Below are 20,452 nucleotides of genomic sequence, written 5' to 3'. Positions count from 1 at the left end.
GGGCCTTCCTGGGGACCAGATCCAGGGGCCTCGCCAGGGTTCCTCCCCAGGGATAAGGGGCCCGTTCTGGGACAGTCGTGCCCCCATCCCGTCCCCCTCTGGGAGAGCAGCAGAAACACACCAGCGAGCGCACACAGCAGCAGGGACAGACAGACATAGGAGCAAAACGAGAGAGAAGCTGCTAGAAGGACCCGGAACACCACAGTTTATTTCTGCCTCTGATTAGGCGCACCTCAGGCTGCTGGCCATCTGATTGGCCCATGTCCGGGGGGGCGGGGCTGTCCAGGCGGGGGGGCCCGGGTAGTGGGAGGGTGTCCTCAGTCAGGGCGCTGCTGGACGAATCCTGAGACTGCTGCAGAGAGTCCACGTGATTGGACGTGACGTCGTCCGCGGCCGAGTCGCTGTTCATCTATGCGCACGCACACACACACACACAAAGACAAACACACAAGGGGAGTCGACACAGACTGGTTAAAGTCTCAAACAGTATAAACACAAACGGCATCTCTACAGGGATTCATCCCTAATGAAGCTTCTGGTCACATGGTGTGATTTAGGCCTGGATGTTCTTCATGTTATAATAGCCACCTGCTACTTCCCAAGCAAAAAAATATTATACTTAGTTACTTACAAACACACCTTCATAAATGAAAGTTGTAAATAACTTGATGAATATGCAAAATAGGTTCATTCACTTCCAACTGTGTTGCAAAATATATATATTTTTGTATTTATTTAATACATTTAAATTAAAATTAGATTTAAGTATCCTATTTTTCTGCTTGAGATGCTACTTCCTCTGTGGGGTTTGCATGCTTGAGTTTGGTCTATAATCATGCTGTTCTCAAGACACTATTGTCATCTTCTACTGGGCATCCTGTCTGGACACTAACATGCTCCATGCTCAGTCTGTCAGTGTAACACAGTTATATGTTGCCAACAGAGCAGTTTATGTGTAACAGTTAATATTATTCATGTCAACTACACAGCAGTGTTTATGTGTAACAGTTAATATTATTCATGTAGACTACACAGCAGTGTTTATGTGTAACAGTTAATATTATTCATGTAGACTACACAGCAGTGTTTATGTGTAGCACTTAATATTATTCATGTAGACTACACAGCAGTGTTTATGTGTAGCAGTTAACATTATTCATGTAGACTACACAGCAGTGTTTATGTGTAACACTTAATATTATTCATGTCGACTACACAGCAGTGTTTAGTTTGTCGGGTCTTAGTGTGCCACCAGCATAGCAGAGGGAAGAGGAGCAGGATGAGGAGTCTGGGTAGCAGAGCAGGTAGGTGTTGGGTCAGGCAGACCTGCGGGCTCGTAGAAATAGTCAGACCAACACTAACACTGGCCATGCTGTCTGAAGGGCAGGATGCTGTTATTAACATCACCAATCAGAGATAAGAGATGTTGGTGTTTTGATCAAACCTGGTTTGGTGTCACACCCGCCAATGTGTATGTGACCTACAAGCCTCTGGTCACCTGTCTAGATAATGGACTAGTGTACTGGTAAAGGAACAAGGAAGCTAGGAAACAAGGGATCTAAGGAGCTAGGGTAGAGGAAGCTAGGGACCTAGGAAGGGAAAGGGTAGTGAAGAGGATTCGAAGGGGTGTCCATTACCAGCAAAGCAAGCGTCTATCCCACCTGTACCAGCAGCAGCGTGGCAGCAGCGAGGCACCCCCGCCCCTCCACACACACACACACACACGTATCCTCCCCCCCACCCTCCATACACACACACACACACACACGTATCCCCCCCCTCCACACATACACACTCACACACTCCACCATGCCAGCGGGCAGTGCGAGGAGGCTGGGGGTGCGGGGGGTGGGGGTGTCACCCTGACGGGGGAGGGGGGGACTTACGAGGCCAGGACGGGTGAGAATCTGGCTAGCGCTCAGTACCTCCTCCTCAGACGACTCGTCCGTGTCCTCCTGGTTGGTGAGGTTCAGGCTGGGCGTGCTGCCCGCAAACTGGCACTCCTGCAGGGACGGTGTGTCGCCCTTGTCCATGCTGTCCAAGGAACGGCGACGCACGCCCCAGTTGAAGTTGTCCATGCTCTCCCCCTGGAGGAGGACAGGGGAACAGCGGTCAGACCCAGAAAGAGAGAGGGAGAGATAGGGAGACCAAGGCAGGACAGGGAGAGAGAGAGAGAGAAATAGAGAGAGGGCGAAGGAGAGCGAAAGCAAAAGAGAGAGAGCGTGTGAGAGAGACTAGCAGGCAGCGAAAGGAGGAACACAGACATGCTCTGGATTGTTGATCTCATCACCACGGTGACCAGCTGGGTCACGGAATCAAACAGAGATTTCACAGCCGCCCAATAGGAGATGAGAGACAGCAGTAAGGACAGGCTGACATAACGAGTGGGGGGCGGGGTGGGGGGACCACACGATCACATGGGGGGGGGGGATAGGAAGACTTACCTGACACTCCTTGTGGAGAGACAGAGGCAGCATGAGGGGGTTAGAGAGAGCAGGACAGTTCATGAAGAAGAAACGAGCCGATCAGCTCTCACACAGAGGTTAGGTCACACACACACACACCTTTATTGCAAAAACACACACACCTTCACTGAAAACACACTCACAAACGCATATACACGTACAGCACAATCATCGATGAAATCATATGAAAACATGTGAGGTTTAACATTAGTGACAAACATTTTGTTTGAGTTTGTGTGCGTGAGTGTGTGTTTGTCTGGCACTCCTGTGTGAGAGTAATAACAGGTTTGTGTGTGAATGCACGTGGGTGTGTGTGGGGGTGAGAGGTGTGTGCGATCAGAACGTCACTGCCAGTCCTCACCTCTGCATCCTCCAGCTCAACATCCAGGAAGTCAAAGTCCTTAAAGACCCCAAACTGCTGCTCACTTCCTGTGTCCTCGCCCATCACTTCCTCCTCCCTTAACACCTCATCCACGGTGGGGATGAGGCTGGTGTGCTGGTCCCCAGAGTCCAGGTCCTCGTTGGATGAAAACAGAACCTGGAGAAACACGTCAACGCTGGTGATCATCTCTGGTCCGTCTACTCTGCATGTGTGTCTGTGGTATACATGTGTGTGTGTGTCTGTGGCAAATGTGTGTGTGTGCGCACGCGCAGTCTTACAGAGGGGTTCTTAGGAAGGCCAGACTCCGGTCCACACAGAGACAGCACGTTCATGAGCTTCTCCCTGGTCCTCCTCTGGAGACACAACACACAACATCTGCATCAGAGAGGAGGCATAGGGTGGGGAGGAGGGGAGGGGAGGGGAGAGGAGGCGCTGGGTACCTGGGAGAGCTGGGGTCTCTTCCAGCTGACGGGCACCAGGCCGTTGGAGTTTGACCCCGACGAGGTGGACGATGTGCTCCTCGTCACGGCGATGACCTGAGGCTTCCCGTTCCGGCCCGCGGCGCTGCGCTGGTCGCCATACTTGTGCCCTATGATGGGCGTCTAGGGTCAGAGGTCATGGGGCAGAGGAGGTTAGTGTGAGGCTGCTGGTCAGGTGGTTCAGCAGGGGAAGGGAGGGAGGAGGAACGAAGACAGGAGAGGAGAGGAGGAGGTGAAGACTGAGTTGAGGAGAAGAGAGATGAGGAGAGTTGAGGAGAGATGAGGAGAGGAGAGATGAGGAGAGATGACGAGATGAGGATATGAGGAGAGATGAAAAGAGAGATGAGGAGAGATAGGTAGTAGCTGGTCGTGGCACCTCTGAGATGTCGAAGTGGAAGTCGAGGGTTTTCCCCGGCAGCTCCTTGGAGGAGTTGTTGAAGATGCGTGTGAAGGCGATCTCTGGAGACCCCGAGGACTCCACGCTGTAGGAGCGCTGCACCTCCTCAGGAACCACCAGGCTGGCCGAGCGAGACACCACCAGCTTCAGGATGTTCTGGGCTTCCTTCCAGTACGGGCTCTGTGGACACACACACACACACACAGACACAGGGTCAGGCTGGGGTAGGTATTTACACACACTCACTGTATTTAGCGGACACTTCTCATGGTTCTGATAGTTCTACACACATTCCAGCTGTCCTCAGGTCAGAAGCTATTCACACACACACAGTGCATAGTGGAGTACAGTCTGAAGCTGCAGAGAGCAGACTGGTAAAAGGTTAACATCCCTAATGGTTTTCATTCTGCTCAGAGAGGCATTATGGTCGCCACACACACACACACACACAGGCTTTCTCCGCTGAATAAAGCCATGTGGTAGAGTGCAGTACGTCCTTTTATAGAGCTCTTTTCCTGGGGCTATGCATCACCCCACCCCCCTCCTAGTGGAGAGAGGAGGAGGAGGTGAGCAGGGGAGGAGGAGATGAGCAGGGGAGGAGGAGGAGGTGAGCAGGGGAGGAGGAGGAGGTGAGCAGGGGAGGAGGAGGAGGTGAGCAGGGGAGGAGGAGGAGGTGAGCAGGGGAGGAGGAGGAGGTGAGCAGGGGAGGAGGAGGAGGTGAGCAGGGGAGGAGGAGGAGATGAGCAGGGGAGGAGGAGGAGGTGAGCAGGGGAGGAGGAGGTGAGCAGGGGAGGAGGAGGTGAGCAGGGGAGGAGTAGGTGAGCAGGGGAGGAGGAGGAGGTGAGCAGGGGAGGAGGAGGTGAGCAGGGGAGGAGGAGGTGAGCAGGGGAGGAGGTGAGCAGAGGAGGAGGAGAGAAGAGGAGGAGGTGAACAGGACTCGCCTGCACGTATTTGCCGATGATCTTCATGATCTCCAGGTTGAACAGTTTGACGGGCGCGGCCGACAGGTCGATGTGACTCAGCAGGCTGAAGATGATCTGCAGCAGAGACTGTTGCATGCTGGGAAGCCCCTTTTCCAGGAGCTGAGAGGAAGGGGGAGGGGTGGGTCAAAGAGAAGGGGTTGGAGTCTCAAACATCATTTCCCAGCTCATGTCACGAGAGAAAGAAGGAGAGGAGAGAGAGGTCACTTACCTCTGCCAGGTAGGTGACCAGGTTGAAGGTGATGTCGGCGAAGGCGTCGTGAAGGTAGCGACACACAACGTTGATCCAGTTGGCCGAGTCTCTGGAGTAGCTGTGCGTGCTGTACAGGCTCATCATGTGGGCCAGGTTGGCCAGCGTGGCCGACTTCTCCTCGGAGCACACCTTGGCGATCTTGTCGGCCGTCTCCTTGCAGAAGGGCGTGGGGCTGTCGAAGTGCTGGATCAGGTGGGGCAGCAGGCACAGGATGTTGAGAGGGAAACCTGGAAGGAGACAGGGAAACGGGGGGGAAGTGAGGCGACACGAGTCTGGAACGGCACGCAGGTCCACAAGCGCGTTTCGATCCGAGCCGCCCCTACCTGCCACCTGGGAGGGGTCGACCAGCGTGTGGCGCGACACGCTGACCAGCCTGCTGAGCAGGTGGATGCTGAGCTCCTGGGTGGAGGCGGAGGTGAAGCCCTTCAGGAAGAGCTGCAGCAGCCCGGGGAAGGTGTACCACTTGAGCAGGGCCTGCAGGCGCTCCAGGCGCTGGCGGCTGTCGGCCCGCTCCAGGGGCAGCTGCACCAGCAGCTTGTTGAGGAGGCGGAGCGCCAGCAGGTACTCGAACTCGTAGTCCGACTCGAGGAGCGACGCCGCGATCCAGAACACCGTCGCCATCAGGTTGGAGGGGTCCACGGGGGGCGTGGCTTCCCCTCCTCCGCCCGCCCCGCCCCCCGCCCCGGTGCCCCCCGCCCCGCCCCCCTCCCGCAGCGACGACAAGCTCCGCGTGCGCGCCAGGTTGCCGTGGCTACCGCCCAGACGGTCGGCGACGTCCAGGGTGTTGCTACGGCGGCGGTCGGCCTTGCGCTCGCCCATCAGGCTGGCGCGGAGCGAGTTGCTGCGGGCGTGGCCGGGGGCGTGGCCGGGGTAGTGGGCGTGGCCGTGGTGGGCGTGGCCGTAGGGGGCGTGGTGGAACAGGCCTCCGCTGCTCAGGTTGATCTGGCCCGTGCTCTTCCTGTTGGCCGCGAACTTTGCCCCCAGCAGGTGTTCATGAGCCGACGCTCTAAAGGACACATCAGGTAAACAGAAAGTTAGAGTGGGTATATTCATATATGTGTGTGTGTGTGTGTATTTATATATGTGTGTGACACACACACATATCTTACTTTGCCAGGGCCGTGAGGAGGTCGTAGTTCTTGACCGTGTCGGCCAGCGTATCGATGCCAGACTCCAGAGTCAGCAGCAGCTCGATGACAAAGCCCTGAGGAGAGGTCAGAGGTCAGGAGGAGGTCAGAGGTCAAGACCAGTCTCATGTAGAATGTGTGTGTGTGTATAACGTGTGTGTGTGTGTGTGTGTGTACCTGGGCCTCCTCCCCGGGGTCCCCCACGGTCTCTACGAGGCGGGCCAGGATGTCTGACAGCGTGGCGGGCGTGAGCGGCTGCTTGAGCGCCCGCAGGATCTGGAAGGAGCGTCCGGCGTAGTGTCGGGAGGGGCAGGACAGGGCCGTCTGCAGGGCGGCCTCACTCAGCAGGGACTCCAGCTGGAACCCTGCAGCACATAGATACACACAGTTAATATAAAGATACACACACACACATGGAGAAATATAGATACACACACACACACAGCGTACCAGCGGGGGAGTGTCTGAACACGGCGACCACGTGTCTGAGGAAGACACTGAGGTGTTCGGCGCTCTTGATGTTGGGGTTCTTAGGAGACACGTCCTCGTGGTTCCACAGCGGGCCTCGCTTCCTGCAGAACACCCCCACACAACAGCAGTTAGAACCTACACAACAGCAGTTAGAACCAGCACAATTCCAGTTAGAACCTGCACAACAGCAGTTAGAATCTGCACAGCAGCAGTTAGAACCCACAGGATCCCAGATAGAACCTTGGAAACCCAAAAGCATCTAGCACCACACACACACACACTTCAAATGATGTGTAAGTCAAGCCGAGGGCACACACACACACACACCATGCAGTACCAGTTACTGTGAGACGACACTGCGGGCGTGAAAACACACGGAAACGGGACAAAGCAGGGTGAGCCAGGGTGAGTCGCGTTGCCACGGTTACCGCACACCATTACGTGACAAGTCATCAGGTGAGGTACCACCTGGCAGGCTCTCACCTGGAGGTGATGAACTCGATGAGGGCCTTGACCTTGAGGTCGTGCTCCACGGTGACGTCCACCTCGCTGAGCAGGGAGGGGGTGAGGGAGGGCATGGACGGGCCCCCCGGGACCCCCCCCGTCCCCAGGCTGATGCTGGAGGACGTGGAGCTGGAACTCAGGCCTGAGTCTGTCATGGGGGACGGCTGGTAGTCTGGGGCGAACTCACTCACTCCTGCAGCGCACACACACACAAACACAGAATAAGTTGGTAAAGGCTGGATTGAGGTGCATCACAGACATCTGTGGTGTCCAGAGAACACAGAGAAGCACCAGCATGGGGTGTGCTGCCCCCTGGTGGACTGGTGGGATAACACAGTCAACCACCCTCCCTCATCCTTCCTCTACTCCCACCTCCCGTCTCCTCTTCTCCCTCCTCCTCCCCCTCCCCCTCCCCCCTCCCCCTCCTCCACTCCCCTTCCCCTCCTCCCCCTCCCCCCTCCTGACCTGTGAGGTTAAACTCGTGGGAGGGGGTCTTCACGGTCAGAACCCTGGGCTCGTTGTGCTCACGGTTCCTCAGCAGGACGGAGGCCAGTGATTGGATGCTGCTGTTGGTTCCCTGGACGACCAGCAGGTGCAGCAGCAGGCGTTTGCAGTGTTCATAAACCTCCGGGTGCTGGTGGTCAAACCCTGGGGGAGACAGGAAGTGGTACCTTTAAAGATGACCGTTTCCTGTTAGCACACAGAAAGACGACACTTTCCTGAAGCACACAGGAAGTGTTACCCGTGAAGTAGACTAGCACACAGGAAGTGCTCCAGTTTCAGACACGAAGTGTTACCTATGAAGATGGCGTGCAGCAGGAGGTGGAGGTAGGCGCTCCAGTCCACCTTGACCCCGTGGTCCACGATGAGGTCAGTCAGCAGGATTACTGCTATGTTACACCTGAGGAGGAGAGGATGAGGAGGAGGAAGAGACTGAGTGTCAGCCGGAACAGTTCAGCAGGTCAAGATCAGTGTAACCTGGTACCAAGGTGTCCTGAGAGTGTTGGTCTCAGGGAGGTAGTTCCAGGTCAGGTACCTGTGCAGGGGTGTCCCAGGGGTGTTGGTCTCGGGGAGGTAGTCCACCAGGGGCGACCAGCAGCCCCCAGCGGGGGGGAAGGGGAGGGGCTCGGGCCGGTTGTGGTCCATCACCTTCAGACGCCAGTTAGCATACAGGGGCATGGAGTCACCTGGACACACACACATACGCACTCCTTAGCACCTGAGAGAGAGAGAGGGTGTGTTCATGCGAGACTGCATGAGTGTGTGTGTGCGCGTGTCCTCACTCTTCTCCTCCTCGTAGGAGCCCCCAGAGCTGCTGCTGTAGCGAGACTCCAGACGATGGTGCTGCCGGTTCAGATTACTGTTCAGCCCCCCATGGATGTCCAGGTGGGGGTAACTGGGGGGGGGGGGGGGTGAGAGAGAGAGAGAGAAGGGGGCGGGTTCAAGCATCAGCCTACGTTAGTTCTGCTGCTGTGTGTGTGTGTTTAATTATTTGTGTGTATACATATCTGTGTGTGTGTGTGGATACGGCATACGTGTTGTGTATGTGTGTGTGTTGTGTTGGTGCCCCTCACCTGTCCTCCATGTTGGGGTCCTTGGTGCGGTCCTGGTGTGCAGGGTCGGGGCCGGGCACCATGGTGTTGCTGCTGGAGGCCGTGCCCGAGGCCAGCGGGGGCACCTTGAGGCTGGAGCTGACCCGGTAGTAGGGGGGGTTGTCCATGTGAGCCACGGCCGAGCTCACGGCCTCCATCACCTCCAGCTCACACATCAGCTCCTCCAGGAGCTGCATGGTCTTGTCCCTGCCCAGGTACACCACCACTCTCTTCACCTGGGGGGGAGAGGAGGGAGAGGAGCTTAACCTCACCTGACAGTGTTGGGTTCTGTTTCTGGGTGCAGTGTGTCTGTGTGTGTGTGTCTTACATAAGGCAGCAGGCTGGGGTCACTGTTGACTCCGGCCATGCTGATGAGGAAGTGCAGGATGATCTTCAGGTTGCTGGGCCAGCTGTCTGCCAGCGTGCACCACACACTCTCTATCTCCGACCACGCAAACTCGTCCCCATACTGGGGAAGGGGGGGGGGGGGTGAGAGGGAGAACAGAGGAGTATTATTTATTATATTATTTATAATATAACAACGGAAGTGTGATTGGTGGGGTAAATAAAAGGTGTGCGCTCCAGTAACAGGTGTGTGTTCCAGGTGTGGTGGCCGTGGTACCTTGGCGGTCATGAACATGAGGTTGTTTAAGACCATGGTGGTTCCGTGCGGGGAGCCCCAGCCCTCCCCCCTCAGCCAGCGTCGGCTGTTCAACATCGTCATCTCCCTCTCCCGCGCCGCCTCCTCCTCGTCTTCCTCCTCCCCGGCAACGGTAGCATCCTCCTGTCGCCGTGGCGACGGCTTCAGGTCGACCAGCTCCACGTTGTTCATCCAGGGCAGCAGGTAGTGCAGCATCACCTGGCGCCCACCAGGGTGCGCTGTGTGGATGCGCTGGCTCACCTCTGCAGCACACAAGGAAGGTTAGTCAGGGTCAGAAGGGTGGTGTGTGTTCAAGTTTTAGGTTAATTTCCCATTTGTAACAAGTACACTGGAATCATTGGTCCTGTTGCTCTTGACAGTGTTCTGTATGTGTGTGTGACTGTGTATGGAATGTGTGTGTGGAGTGTGTGTGTGTGTGTGTGTGTACCTGAGAAGATGGGCAGGGTGAGCTCGGGGTAGGTGCGGGCCAGCTCCTCAGACAGCTGGTAGTAGGAGACGGAGTAGAGGTGGGGCAGGGCGGAGGGCGGGCTGAGGATCCCGTCTGAGCGCTGCACCTCCAGCTTGTGAGCGTAGCGGAACAGCTTGGGCTCCAGGATCTGCAGGAGACACGCTGTGTGAGGGGCCGTGTGCATGCGTGTGTGTGTGTGGGGCTGGTGTGTGTGTGTGTGAGGGGCCGTGTGCATGCGTGTGTGTGTGTGTGTGTGGGGCTGGTGTGTGTGTGTGTACCTGCAGCAGCTGCATGGCTACTTCATAGATGTCTCTGGAGGAGTCTGCAGCCTTGAACAGGATGAGGTTGAGCAGCACAACCGTGTCAAACTGATAGTCCCTGTAAGGGGGGGGGGGGGTCACAGGTCAGGGGGGGTAACACACACACATATATACACAGAGATATACGGTTACACACCCCCTCACACACACACACACACACACTGTTGTGGAAGACGTTGGCGATGGCCCTGAAGCAGCCGGCGGCCACCCTGCGGGAGCCCGTGTAGCAGCGGTCCACCGCCCAGAACATCAGGTTACTCTGCTCCGGGTTCAGCTCCAGCAGCAGCATCACCGCCTCGCAGCCCAGCTGGTGCACCTGGGGGGAGGGGAGGTTATGACACTGGCAGGAAGGGCGGAGAGGAGGAGGAGAGGGGGAGAGGGGGGAGAGGTGGAGTGCCTACCTTGCGGTCCTGGGAGTCCAGGATGTTGTCCAGCCACTTGTACAGGTAGCCGTCTGAAGACAGGCCCACGTTGTCAGCTACAGGCCCACAGCACAACACTGCAGACATGGCCTGCACACACACACACACACAGTTAGACTAACCCAGAATGGGGAGAAGAGTACTGTACAGTATAGCAGAGCACAGTAGACAGTAGTCCAGTAGGGCACCTTGAGAGCACAGTACTGGTGTCTGTTGATCTGCATGTTGCGGTCGCTGTATCGGTCCAGTGGGGTGAACATGATGCTGAAGGGCCCGGCCCAGTGGCTGAACAGCATGAACAGGCTGTGTCTCAGAGACTGCTGGGGGAACACACTCCTCCTGTGGTGCACTGGAACACACACACACACACACACACATTAGTACCTCACTATCACACGTCAGGAAAACACATGCACGTGCGTGTGTGAGAGAGAGCGTGCATGTGTGTCTGTGTGTGTGAGTGAGCGAGAACATGTGTGTGAGAGAAAGCGTGTGTGTGTGTGTGAGAGAGTGTGTGTGTGTGCTACCTGGGACGTTCTGGATGATGTTGGCCACCAGGGCGCTGAAGTGAGAGCGGATGTCCTTCAGTGTGTCGGAGTCCTTGTCGTTCTCTGCCTCCAGCAGCTGGCGGGTCAGGTCCACGTACTCCAGCAGGGTCACGTTCAGGGCGTGGCTCTCTCCGTCCAGACCTCCGCTGGCCCTGCACGCGCACACACACACACACATTATAAATGTGCCCTGGCCAGTTATGGTTAAGCATGGCCTGGTCTGGTCTGGTCTAGTTTAGCCTGCTCTGGTCTGGTCTGGGTACTCACGTCTGGCTGACAACTCCAGCATCGGCCAGCAGCTCAAAGATCCTGACGAGCTGGACCCTGAGGATGTCTCGACGCCTGCGCCTCTTCATGTTCTGGACAGGAGAGGGAGACAGGGTTACTCAGTTAGAGAGAGAGACATGGAGAGAGAGAGATATATAGAGAGAGAGAGACATGGAGAGAGAGAGACATAGAGAGAGACATGGAGAGAGAGAGAGAGAGGGGGGTGCCTGGGCTGTGCCCCAACCTCGGGCCTCCTCTCCAGGGCCTCCTTGATGATAGGGTTGAGTTCCTCCATGAGCTCCCTGAAGACCAGGGCGTTGGTGCGCCCCAGGCCCAGCACCAGGGACTCTGTGATGTCCATGCTCTCCGAGCGCATCATGGGAACCACGTGCTTGAACAGAGAGGAGGGGGACGGCGTGCCGATGATCTACACACACACACACACACACACACACACACACACACACACACACACACACAGGTCAGTATCACAGTTATCTAGGAGACACACCTGACAGAAAAGCCTGACAGAAAAACATCCTCGTAGGGTCGCGTGCAAAGGTCACGGCCCGGGGTCACGACCTCTGACCTTGGAGTCGTAGCAGTATCCGCTGTCAGGTGTGGACGCCAGCGTCTCGGGGGGAGAGCAGCGGACCGAGCCGGAGGAGGAGGAGGAGGGAGAGGAGGAGGCGGAGGAGCAGCACAGGATCAGGTAGTTCCTCCACAGGCCCACGTACGAGTCACTGCTGCTGCTGGTCAGCTTCTTAGCATTGATGGGGCTGCTGTATGGGGGGGAGGAGGAGAGGGGGGGAAGTTATTTAACACCAATATCATCCTAAACACACCTGGTGCATCAGACACACATAAACCCCCCCCCCCTCCCCCCCCACACACACACACACATACTTGATGTCCACTTGGGGCGACAGCAGCTGCAGGCGTGTGTAGGCGAACATCCAGGCGTAGTTGAGCGCGGTGGGGCAGTGCTTGGGCAGGTGCTCCTGGCGCAGGTAGCTGGACAGGCTGACCACCCACGGGTCCTGGCCCTGGGTGACGTGGGCCAGCACCCAGATCAGGGAGGGGCTGGACACGTCAAACTGGTGGCTGATGGGGGACGAGCTCCACTCCGCCAGCGTCTGGAGGTCGATCCCACTGGGGCAGTACAGCAGGTTGGTCTGGAGGGGCGAGGGGGAGGGGGGTTACAGGTGTGTGTGTGGGTGTGTTGGGCATTTGAGTGAGTGAGTGTCATGGGTGAGTGTGTCAGTGTCTGTTGAGTGCCTTGGATGTATAAATGTCTGTTGAGTGCGTGTGTGTGTGTGTATATTAAAAGTGTGTGTGTGGGAGGGTAAGAGTGTGTGTGTTACCTGGTCAGCTCCAGTGAGGTGGATGAAGCTTTCCAACACTGAGGCACTCAACCTGTCCATCACATCTATAGCCAGCTCCTCATCCCCCTGAGAGAGAGAGAGAGAGAGAGAGAGAGAGAGACTGGGAGTGTTAACGTGGTCCTTGTTGCCTGGTACACCCAATCCCCTCCCTCCCCCTCCACCCCTGGTTACCTTGGCGATGCCTAGGGCGGCGTGCAGGGCGCGGACCTCCTTCAGCAGGTTGACGGCGAGGCGGCGGGTGGCAGGGCGGCAGCTGCAGAGCAGCACCAGGGCCAGGCCCTCTACCAGGTGCAGCACCCCCCACAGGGGGGAGCGCTCCAGGGGCAGCGTCGACACCCCTGCCGCCTGCTGGACCACACACACACACACGGTTTATACACACACACAGAGCTACATGCACAAACACCTCCACCTGACTGTCACCATGACCCCAATCCTGACCCCTGACCCCCTGACCCACCTGGCTCTCCTGGCTCTTGTTGCTGGACAGCACGGCCTGCCTCCACTGGCTGGTGAGCTGCAGCAGCATCTTGACGGCGTTGTCCAGCAGGGTGGGGTGCACGTCCGTCACCTCGCGCACCACAAAGTACACGAAGCCCGACAGCACGTCCTCGCGCCACTCGGGGAAGTCCACCATGAGGGCCTGCAGCGTGGTGAAGGCCAGCCCGCGCAGCTCCTCGTCCATGTGGATGGTCAGCCTGGGGGGGGGGGTTTGAATGAGTGTTCAGAGTCTTTTTTTTTATGTTAATGAGAAAGGGTACGTTTAGAGAGGGAGAGAGTATTGGCAAGTTGTGAGACAGAGAGCGTGTTCAGACGTGGAGAAAGAAAGAGAGAGACAAAGTGTAGAGAGACAGAGCGAGACAGAGAGAGAGAGTGTTCTGCGACAGGTGTGCGACACCCCCTCGGTCAGGCGACCTACTTGGCGAGCAGCTCGATGAGGTCCTGTCTGGCCATGCCGTCTGGGATGAGTCTGGGGATGGCCGCCACGCACGTACGGAACAGGTCGATCTTTGGCTTCCTCTCGCCCCTGGCAACCACAACAACCGGGGGAGGTAAGCCTGCGGTGTCATTGCGTGTGGGGGCGCGTTTGTTACGTGTGTGTGTGTGTGTCACCCACGTGATCATGTCCTCTGGCTCCTTGTTGGACATCTGGACGTTGGTCATGCTCATGGAGCGGCCCACCTCCTTGTCCAGGTGGCGCAGGATGCTGTCCAGGGCCTTACGCACCGCGGGGTAGTACAGAGACATACCTGCCCTCACACACACACACACGCAATGCATTAGCGTCACGGCCTTGGTGTAAGGGATAGACCACAGTCTGGTTCCGATTATTCTACCACTTGCGAACCCACGACCCTTGACCTTGGCGTACCTATGACCTTGGCCTCCTCGTCGGTGAGGGTGGTGGCCAGGAAGATCTTCTTGACGCGCAGCGTGTTCCCCGAGGGCATGATGACCCCGGTGGTGGGCATGGGCGGGTCGCCGTCCTTCTGCTGCAGGCTGTCGGCTATCACCAGGAACGCCCGCAGCCCGATGTTCATCCTCTGAGGGGGGGGGATTAGTATGGAGAGAGAATGAGGAGAGAAGGATTGTCAGACAAAGCGAGGATATACAGTGAGAGAGAGAGCGAGAGAGAGAGAGAGAGAAACAGAGAGAGGTGTCCAGCCCTCACCTCGGGATTGATGGTGAAGGTTTTGTGGGACTTCCCGACACACAGGAGGTCGTAGATGATCTCCTTCATGGCAAAGTCCAGCCTTTCCTGTAGAGCAACCAATCACAGCAGTTAGCCATCAGTCACCTGTCCTCTGAGAACCAACCGCTGAATGATCCTCACGAACCCCTGAACCCAAACCTTGACACCTAATCTTGACCCTCCGACTCAAGAGTCGGTCACCCAACGACACCTGACCCCTGGTACCTGAGCTATGAACTGGATGATCTTGACGAAGATGTTGAGGGGGGTGTCTCTGGGCACCACACTGCGGGAGCCCTTGGGGAACAGAGCTGACACGATGCTGAGGAGACGACTGCAGGAGACAGGAGCACAGGTCACTCCCACAGGAAGGAAGGTGTGTGTGTGTGTGTGACAGCATACATGTGTGTGTGTGTGTGTGTATGTGTGCGTGTCACAGCATGTGTGTGTGTGTGTGTGTGTGTGAGGTCTCCTCACCTCTGAGTGACAGTGTTGCTCTCACACTTGATCCTGATGATGTAGACCCACAGCAGTCTGTAGAGAGACTCCAGAGCCACGCGGGACATCTTGGGGTCTTTGTTCTGCGGGTCAGAGAGAGGACGTCACACGGCGCCGCGCGCTCGCACGCCGTCACATAGCGTGGCACACACACGCAGCAACACTCTCACACGCGTTCACACGCGTTCACACTGGATGTGACACGTTATGATTGTTGCACTGTGGTTGAGATTTTATTGTCGTTGTTCATCGTGCCTGGTAGCTGAGATGTGGTTACTCTGCACTGTGCCTGGCAAGTACACACTGTTCCTTGACTGACCACTAACTACACACTTCCGATTCTTGATTGAATGCTGTACTTTCTACATGCACTAGATCCACTAGATCGCCTCCTAGCAACACTACATAACCTCTTAGAAACACTACAATGTATAACCTCCGTTACTACATTACCGCCTACCAACAGTTACTACAGAGACACAGGAACGACGGCAGCACTGAATGGACGTGAAGGCACCAAGCACCTCTCTGTGGGGCACCCTTCATTCTGAAGAGGCTCCGCTTGTCTTTATTGGGGTCCCCTTGTGTCTGGGGGGGCTCCCCTTGTCCATCGGTGGGGCCCCCTTTTTTCTTATGGCCCCTTCTCCCTGTGGGCCCTCCTTGTCTCTATGTGAGACCCCTTGTCTCAATATGGGCCCCTTCTCTAGGCCCACACCCACTCGGCTCTCCACCACTCTGGGTCCACCCCTGCCACCTCTATCCCCTCTCTCCAGCACGCACTTCCTGCTCTCCCCACTAGGGGACGCCAGGTGACTCACCTGCAGGGTCTCTATCTGCTTCCTGATGCTGTTGTTAGATGGCATCTGGAGTGCGTGAACGATAGAGAGAGATGGAGAGAGAGATGGAGAGAAATAGATGGAGAGAGAGAGAGAGATGGAGAGAGAGAGAGATGGAGAGAGACGGAGAGGGAGATAGAGAGAGCGCGGGAGAGAGAAGGGGAGAGAAATGGAGAGAGAGAGCGAAAGATGGAGAGAGAGATGGAGAGACAGAGAGATGGAGAGGGAGATGAGGAGAGGGATGGACAGAAAGAGAGAGATGGAGACAGAGAGAAAGATAGAGAGACGACAGGAGGGTGTGAGGGTGACACATGCAGGTTAGAGGTGAACAGAAACACACGCAACAATAACAAAAAAAACGTTAAAGAGACACAAACGTGTGCAGAACTTTCCAGCATTGGCCCGGTGTCTTACACACCTCCAGACAGGCTCGTACTGGAGAGAGGAGGGAGGGAGGGGGCTAAGCATGGAGCAAACGTGTTGGATCGTGTTTGAGCGTGTCAAGACCGTCTACGGTCCAGGCTTTCACCGACACAATGGTGTGTTCATCCAACGTGAACCTGATCCTTCACCTGGTCTACTTCATGCTTCGCGGACGTAAGTAGAAACAATAAAGAAAGAAAAAAGTGTGAAATCGAAAGAGATTGAATCAAACGAGTGTGAAACAAGGAAAGGATGACAAAACACACACACACACACACACACACACACAGCAGAGAGCGGAGGAGGGAGGAGAGAAACGCCTGACGGAGGCTGGTGTGTGTGCGTGCGAGACCAGGAAGAGAGCTAACCCAGTGAAACTACAAAAGCCACTGGGCTCAGACAAGAATCAGAGCATTGCGTCCACCATTGCGTCCCATCAGTCCACAGACTCCATTCTAACCCTGTAAACTCTCTCTGGCAACACTTTACATTAAGGTTACATTAACTACCATTTAACTATATATAACAAAACCTGGGCGAGGGGTGTGAGGGTAAGGGGATGTTGTAAAGGGGCAAGATTAATGATAACATCCACTTACTTGCAACCCTGAATCTCCAGCCAGCAGGGTGAACTGCATGCTGGGAGCAGGTACAGGGTTGGAATGTGTCTGTGCAACAAGCAGTCTGACTCATCACTCACTCAACTACTGGCTCTGATCACCTGGGGCACTGAACCAAGACTCAACAGCAAGGAGACTCAGGAATCACATCCCAGGAGGAGACAAATGAATCACATCAGGTGAGTCACGTCAGACACAAGATCACAGACGGTCGATTCAACACCAGAGAGTTGGATTCAGTATCAAAGAGTTGATTCAACAGGGAGTCATCACAACAGGAGGGAATCACAACCCATTCAGCAAGGAATCAGAGTCAAATCTCCCAAAAGGAATCAGTTTGGAGTTGTGGAGGTACAGGGATCACAAGCCATTAGGTTATTATTGGAAAGATGAGGGGGCGTAGGTGACAGGACAGATGTGTGTTTGATTAACCAGGGCTGTTTCTCAGGTTTGGATCAGAGCACTACGAGTCTGATTTTCTGAGCTTCGTTTGGATCGCTCAACACCCATAAGCAGCTAAGGTTGATTCAGATTCGTTCATCGTAAATGAATCAGAATGACTTTAAAGAGGGAACATGGTTCAGATTGAGGTCTGGATTGAAACAGGAGAGTAAACAACCACAGCCTCAAGTAACTTACCTTTGTTGTCCTACTTAAACCTGGAAACTTGAAGTATTAATGTCTGAATCAGTAGCAAGTTTTACAATAATATTAATTCAGGGACAGTTTTATAACTGAAGTAAAGGAAGGGTTTGAGTTTAAAGACACCTTTGTCTTTTTGTAAATTACCTAACAAGTCACCTGCACCAAGTCACCCCTGTCCTAACAAGTCACCTGTAACATGACACCTTTAAAAAGTCACTGTAACAAGTCACCTATGTTCCAACAAGTCACAGGTCACCTGTAACTAGTCACCCCTGTCCTAAGTGGTCACCTGTAATAAGTCATCTGTGTCCTGACCCCTAGGTGGCTGGCTGTGTGTGTGTGTGTGTGTGTGTGTGTGGGGGGGGGGGGGGGGGGGGGTTGTCAACCGTACCTTCAGGTGAGACAGGCAGTTCTGGAGGAAGATGTGCCAGTTATTGAGGAAGAACTGCTTCTGGCTCACACACAGCAGGCACGTCACCAGGGGATATAGGGCCTGTGGAGGAGGGGGGAGAGAAGGGAGGAGGGGGGGGGGGGGGGAGAAGGGGACAATGTGTGTTAGTTAATGTGAGAGACAGACATGAGAGACAATACATAGAGATGAAGAGAGAGAGAGAGTGATAGAGAGAGAAAGAGAGGGTGATAGATTAAAGAGAGAGATGGAAAGTGATAGATTAAAGAGGGAGATGGAGAGTGATAGAGGAGAGAGAGAGATGGAGAGTGATAGAGGAGAGAGAGATGGAGAGTGATAGAGGAGAGGCGTTACCAGGGAGTGCTTCTTCCTGGAGCTGAGGTCAAAGGTTGTCTGGTACAGCATCTCCACAAAGTTCTTCAGGCACGGCACGTTGACTTCATTCTTCACCGCCTGGGAGGAGAGAGAGACAGGGAGGGAGAGAGAGACGGAGGGGAGAGAGGGAGGGACAGAGGAGAGGGAGGGGGAGAAGGGTAAGCACTCAGGAGTGTAGGCCCAGACAGGTGTGTAGGTATGGGCCAGGTGTGTAAGGACAGGTGTGTAGGTATGGGCCAGGTGTGTAAGGACAGGTGTGTAGGTATGGGCCAGGTGTGTAAGGACAGGTGTGTAGGTATGGGCCAGGTGTGTAAGGACAGGTGTGTAGGTATGGGCCAGGTGTGTAAGGACAGGTGTGTAGGTATGGGCCAGGTGTGTAAGGACAGGTGTGTAGGTATGGGCCAGGTGTGTAAGGACAGGTGTGTAGGTATGGGCCAGGCGTGTAAGGACAGGTGTGTAGGTATGGGCCAGGTGTGTAAGGACAGGTGTGTAGGTATGGGCCAGGCGTGTAAGGACAGGTGTGTAGGTATGGGCCAGGCGTGTAAGGACAGGTGTGTAGGTATGGGCCAGGCGTGTAAGGACAGGTGTGTAGGTATGGGCCAGGTGTGTAAGGACAGGTGTGTAGGTATGGGCCAGGCGTGTAAGGACAGGTGTGTAGGTATGGGCCAGGTGTGTAAGGACAGGTGTGTAGGTATGGGCCAGGTGTGTAAGGACAGGTGTGTAGGTATGGGCCAGGTGTGTAAGGACAGGTGTGTAGGTATGGGCCAGGCGTGTAAGGACAGGTGTGTAGGTATGGGCCAGGCGTGTAAGGACAGGTGTGTAGGTATGGGCCAGGTGTGTAAGGACAGGTGTGTAGGTATGGGCCAGGCGTGTAAGGACAGGTGTGTAGGTATGGGCCAGGCGTGTAAGGACAGGTGTGTAGGTATGGGCCAGGTGTGTAAGGACAGGTGTGTAGGTATGGGCCAGGCGTGTAAGGACAGGTGTGTAGGTATGGGCCAGGTGTGTAAGGACAGGTGTGTAGGTATGGGCCAGGTACTCACAGCAGCTACAGGAATGAGGATCTCCACAAATAGGCCGGCCAGAGCATGCTTGATGTCTTTATCCTTCACCTCCAGGAAATACTGGGCACACTCCTGAGGAACACACACATACATGGTCAAACACACTCCTGAGGAACACACACACACACACATGGTCAAACACACTCCTGAGTAACACACACACACGGTCAAACACACTCCTGAGGAACACTAACCCACAACCACACCAACCTCACACCCACACCAAACTCTCACACACACACACACACAACCCCCCATTACCATCCCACCCCCCACTCACACACACCCGACCTGCATGAACTGGAAGGAGGCCTCAAAGTCCTCCACGGGGTACATCTTGACCCTGAAGAACTTCATGCCCATGACGAGGCTGATGATGGACTGGATGACGTGGGGGGACTGCTCCTTCACACGCAGCTCCTTCAGCTCCGTGGTGAACTTCTTCCTCACGGCCTGGAACCTGACACACACACACACACACACAGTTACAGTCTGTCGCTGAGTGAGTGGGGTGTTCTTAAAGACCTCTTCATCCCAGAAGGGGTTATGTTAGGTGAGGAAGAGGAGGGTTACTTGGACTGTGTGAGCACTCCGATGACCTCCGCATACAGATCTGCGATGATGTGCACGTTGCTAGTGTTGGGCCCCGAGTACCTGTCAATCAAACACATCTGTCAATCAAAACACGCCATGCCCTTCAAGCACATCTGTCATGAACCTACCCACCACAGCACCACACAGGGCTGGGCACACACCCACGTCTCCCATAGCAACCAGACATGGGTTCTACAGGACCCCTTGGAGGGGCTGGGGGGGGGGGGGGGGGCTAGGGGGTAGCGGTAAGCATGCCTGCTCAGAAACGCAGAAACCCTTCCTTTCATTTGTATCCTTATAGCGTGGCTGTCTCCAGCCTCTGGTCTGCACCTCTCTGCACCAGCAACCGTCACTGGAGGAGGGAGCCCTCACCTAACCGCTCCTCACCAGGTTTCTACCAGTGTTTCTCTCCGTGTTTCCGGAGGGTGTTTCTCCTGGTCTTCTCTGAGGGTTCAGGTTGGTTGCGGGTGCTGATCTGTGGGCGTGGGCGAAGCCCTCCGTAACAGCGCTTGTAAAAAGGGGCTATAAAAGATGTTTGATCTGACCCCAGCAGAGAACCATCTGGAAGCTGTCCGACACGGAGACCAGGTGCTTTCT

The 20,452-nt window shown here is 55.5% G+C and overlaps 1 protein-coding gene across 8 annotated transcripts in view; it reads right to left on the bottom strand.

The window, feature by feature from the left end:
* fryl (furry homolog, like) overlaps positions 1-20,452 on the bottom strand; it is a 53,284-nt gene that overhangs the window by 10,559 nt on the left and 22,273 nt on the right. For 3 of the 8 annotated variants that reach the window (XM_067230058.1, XM_067230060.1, XM_067230059.1), the window contains 45 exons: positions 19,835-19,915; positions 19,553-19,721; positions 19,241-19,333; positions 18,180-18,278; positions 17,808-17,909; positions 15,711-15,755; positions 14,872-14,975; positions 14,620-14,728; positions 14,374-14,460; positions 14,074-14,245; positions 13,819-13,951; positions 13,621-13,728; positions 13,162-13,399; positions 12,873-13,049; positions 12,681-12,767; positions 12,223-12,491; positions 11,906-12,098; positions 11,561-11,743; positions 11,317-11,408; positions 11,029-11,201; positions 10,690-10,850; positions 10,481-10,591; positions 10,245-10,395; positions 10,038-10,141; positions 9,739-9,907; positions 9,273-9,553; positions 8,979-9,119; positions 8,633-8,886; positions 8,342-8,454; positions 8,095-8,245; positions 7,856-7,959; positions 7,524-7,706; positions 7,038-7,251; positions 6,534-6,655; positions 6,261-6,448; positions 6,066-6,160; positions 5,280-5,962; positions 4,915-5,183; positions 4,665-4,805; positions 3,703-3,903; positions 3,288-3,449; positions 3,126-3,200; positions 2,827-3,003; positions 1,887-2,087; positions 233-409 (listed from right to left, as the gene is read on the bottom strand). In XM_067230058.1, the coding sequence (XP_067086159.1) occupies positions 233-409; positions 1,887-2,087; positions 2,827-3,003; positions 3,126-3,200; positions 3,288-3,449; positions 3,703-3,903; positions 4,665-4,805; positions 4,915-5,183; positions 5,280-5,962; positions 6,066-6,160; positions 6,261-6,448; positions 6,534-6,655; positions 7,038-7,251; positions 7,524-7,706; positions 7,856-7,959; positions 8,095-8,245; positions 8,342-8,454; positions 8,633-8,886; positions 8,979-9,119; positions 9,273-9,553; positions 9,739-9,907; positions 10,038-10,141; positions 10,245-10,395; positions 10,481-10,591; positions 10,690-10,850; positions 11,029-11,201; positions 11,317-11,408; positions 11,561-11,743; positions 11,906-12,098; positions 12,223-12,491; positions 12,681-12,767; positions 12,873-13,049; positions 13,162-13,399; positions 13,621-13,728; positions 13,819-13,951; positions 14,074-14,245; positions 14,374-14,460; positions 14,620-14,728; positions 14,872-14,975; positions 15,711-15,755; positions 17,808-17,909; positions 18,180-18,278; positions 19,241-19,333; positions 19,553-19,721; positions 19,835-19,915 (7,342 nt within the window). The remainder of the gene's footprint in view (positions 1-232; positions 410-1,886; positions 2,088-2,826; positions 3,004-3,125; positions 3,201-3,287; positions 3,450-3,702; positions 3,904-4,664; positions 4,806-4,914; positions 5,184-5,279; positions 5,963-6,065; positions 6,161-6,260; positions 6,449-6,533; positions 6,656-7,037; positions 7,252-7,523; positions 7,707-7,855; positions 7,960-8,094; positions 8,246-8,341; positions 8,455-8,632; positions 8,887-8,978; positions 9,120-9,272; positions 9,554-9,738; positions 9,908-10,037; positions 10,142-10,244; positions 10,396-10,480; positions 10,592-10,689; positions 10,851-11,028; positions 11,202-11,316; positions 11,409-11,560; positions 11,744-11,905; positions 12,099-12,222; positions 12,492-12,680; positions 12,768-12,872; positions 13,050-13,161; positions 13,400-13,620; positions 13,729-13,818; positions 13,952-14,073; positions 14,246-14,373; positions 14,461-14,619; positions 14,729-14,871; positions 14,976-15,710; positions 15,756-17,807; positions 17,910-18,179; positions 18,279-19,240; positions 19,334-19,552; positions 19,722-19,834; positions 19,916-20,452) is intronic. The other 5 variants (XM_067230054.1, XM_067230056.1, XM_067230061.1 and 2 more) reach the window with 4 other exon arrangements.

This window comes from Osmerus mordax, chromosome 26 (genome assembly GCF_038355195.1).
Source record: "Osmerus mordax isolate fOsmMor3 chromosome 26, fOsmMor3.pri, whole genome shotgun sequence".
In the NCBI taxonomy this organism is placed as follows: Eukaryota; Metazoa; Chordata; class Actinopteri; order Osmeriformes; family Osmeridae; genus Osmerus; species Osmerus mordax.
This window is presented reverse-complemented; position numbering and strand designations above follow the sequence as displayed.